Genomic DNA, 2,500 nt, shown 5'->3' with positions numbered 1-2,500 from the left:
GTCAACTCTCAACCAATCATAATCAAACTGAGATTTCAACTTATCTTTAATCTTTCCCTGTCCATGTTTCTACTGTGTGTGCAATTCATGGACAATGATATATATAGCCGACAATTTTTTTGTGGAAGTTTAGAATGTCATGTCAGGACATTGGGAAATGCCTTGTCCGTGCAGTGCATCTTCTGCCAATGCAAAAACTAGCTGGAGCTTCCCAATGGATACATCTGGAAGCCGCCAATAAGAGGTTGCTTTGAGCCCTTGTCTTTCAGCTATTTTAATTCAATCTGGTTACCGATGATACTTTTCAAATTAAGGTGTGATTACTACCTTAATGCTGAACTCATTTTGCCGGTAAGAAAAAACTGAAATATGAAGCTTTTGCCAAATCCCTTGGGAAGGGCCATCAAAATATCACCTCCATTCAGTAGTGATTTTGCGTCTTTATGCTCTTATTTAAGAACACCAGAATATCCAGGCTATCGCAAGAAAGTTTCCAAATATTATTGAAAGCAGATAATTTGTCTGCTCTTTCCGCTTTATTTTGTCTTAACACTTTTATGAAAGGGAGCAATAAATTTTGACTGACAGGTGGATTTTTCTGACATCTGTGGACAAACGAAGGTTTAAAAAATGTTGAGGGGTTAATCTCCTTGGCCCCTCCTCCCACGCGTTCTTGTTTGACTTTGGTCCAGGTTTTCCCACAGCCATATTCAAAATGATCCCTTGAAAGTCAATCCCGGTGGAAAGAAGCATCTAAAATTTGCCAAACAGCCTGCTATGCAGGGAAGAGAATCAAACTTGTCAACATCATCATTTCCAGTTTTATTATGTGACAATAGTTATTATTAAATATTATTGAATGGTTTGTTTCTCCCAACACAATGACTGAGTCAGTTCAAGTCACAATAATTTACAATAATTTAAAGCCTGAAGTGACTTACCTTTCATAGACACTCAAAAACATGGGTCTAATGCAATACAGGACTGGCGTGGGGAGACAGAATACATCACAGGGATGAATACCAACCAGTGGCACAGGGCCACCACCGGCAATAAGAACCATCTTGGATACCAGACAAGGACGCTCAGATGCAATAACTGAGCAGAATGAAGCCCTGAAAAGAAAGATACATATCCAGGTAATTCAGATCCATTCTCTCAAAGGGGTTCATTATCAAGTAACACTCTGCTCTAAAGAAGGGTGCATTTTCTTGCTTAACCCTAACCCTATACCAACTATTTCCAGGATTTACCATGTTTCAACCAAAAAATTGAAATGTGGTCTACTCGGAAACTCTGCCAGCTTTCACAGTGACAAGTACATGACTACGTCAAAAAGGCAATCCTACTAGTCTGCCATTGCTGACCGGTTGCCTCAATCTGGCTATCATGTGAGAAGCTGAGGCTTGGAACTCCAGCAGGACTTTTTTTTAGACTCTGAGTCTTAAAATAACTGAGGTGAAAGTGCTGCCTATGTAATTTCAACTGAAAATTGAAGGACTTTCAAGTCTTCTTGGATGAAGATGATAATTATGCCATGCCCCCAATCTCACAATCCTTATTGTGAACGTTGCGGGATGTTAAAGAAACAACACACTGTTCAGATATAGTGTTGGGGTCTTATAATGGAAGCATTAAGGTCAGCCTGCCTGGATTAGCTAGGGAGATTCTGAGCAAATCAGACCATAGAAACAAAATACTGCCACAAGCAAGACTGTGGATACTGGAACTTTCATGACGATACTAAGAACAAGACCTTGGTTTCCATGGAGGCCTGATTGGCTGATTAATTTTTTGGGTGGATATCCAAGGCTTTTCTTGATTTTCAGAACCAAATAAACCTTGTGGCCTCCACAATTTCTTTCCCTGTCCTCAAAATCAGGTCTACAGTAACCTGTACTGCATGAAACATTTCTTGTTCGACACTGACTACCGTGGGGTCGTTCCATAATTTATCCACACACCCCCCTCCCCCCCTCAAGGATGGCGGGTTTTTGCAATGGGGGCTTAGGGTTATTTTTCCTTCAAACAAGCTGACAAAATTTGGACCCTTCAGACAATTTTTTTTGCTGACAAAAAAATCGAGGATACAGATTTCTGCCATCGTTAGAGGGGTGTGCAGAAAAAAAATGGAACGACCCAATTGCATATGGGTGGCATTCAGTGCTGTTATGAAGAGATGTTACTAGAAATGTGGAGCGGGAGGATGGAAACAATGACCTGTGAGGCTGTGACTTGTGACCTGTGTTTCGTATCTGCCTGGAGGGAAGCATCATGCAACTAGTAAATTAAACTCACCCATATGAATGTCCTACCAACACGTTCTTCTTCTTGTGATAGCGATCAAATAAATTTAGCAAGTCATTAGATAGTTCAGAAAATGAATAATCCGCTGGATTTCTTGGGGCTGAACTTCGTCCATGTCCTAACAGATCAGGTGCTAAGACCTCATATCCAGCTTTAAAAAAGTACTCCAGCTGTTCATACCACAAATCAGCAC

The 2,500-nt window shown here is 40.6% G+C and overlaps 1 protein-coding gene across 2 annotated transcripts in view; it reads right to left on the bottom strand.

Moving 5' to 3' along the window:
• LOC138049995 (protein ABHD8-like) overlaps positions 1-2,500 on the bottom strand; it is an 11,418-nt gene that overhangs the window by 5,457 nt on the left and 3,461 nt on the right. For both annotated transcript variants that reach the window (XM_068896484.1, XM_068896485.1), the window contains 2 exons: positions 2,299-2,500; positions 942-1,115 (listed from right to left, as the gene is read on the bottom strand). The exon at positions 2,299-2,500 is cut by the window's right edge and continues 588 nt beyond it. In XM_068896484.1, the coding sequence (XP_068752585.1) occupies positions 942-1,115; positions 2,299-2,500 (376 nt within the window). The remainder of the gene's footprint in view (positions 1-941; positions 1,116-2,298) is intronic.

Source organism: Montipora capricornis, chromosome 5 (genome assembly GCF_036669925.1).
Source record: "Montipora capricornis isolate CH-2021 chromosome 5, ASM3666992v2, whole genome shotgun sequence".
Taxonomy (NCBI): Eukaryota; Metazoa; Cnidaria; class Anthozoa; order Scleractinia; family Acroporidae; genus Montipora; species Montipora capricornis.
Note: the sequence above shows the minus strand (reverse complement) of the source record. Positions and strands in the feature narration are given on the sequence as shown.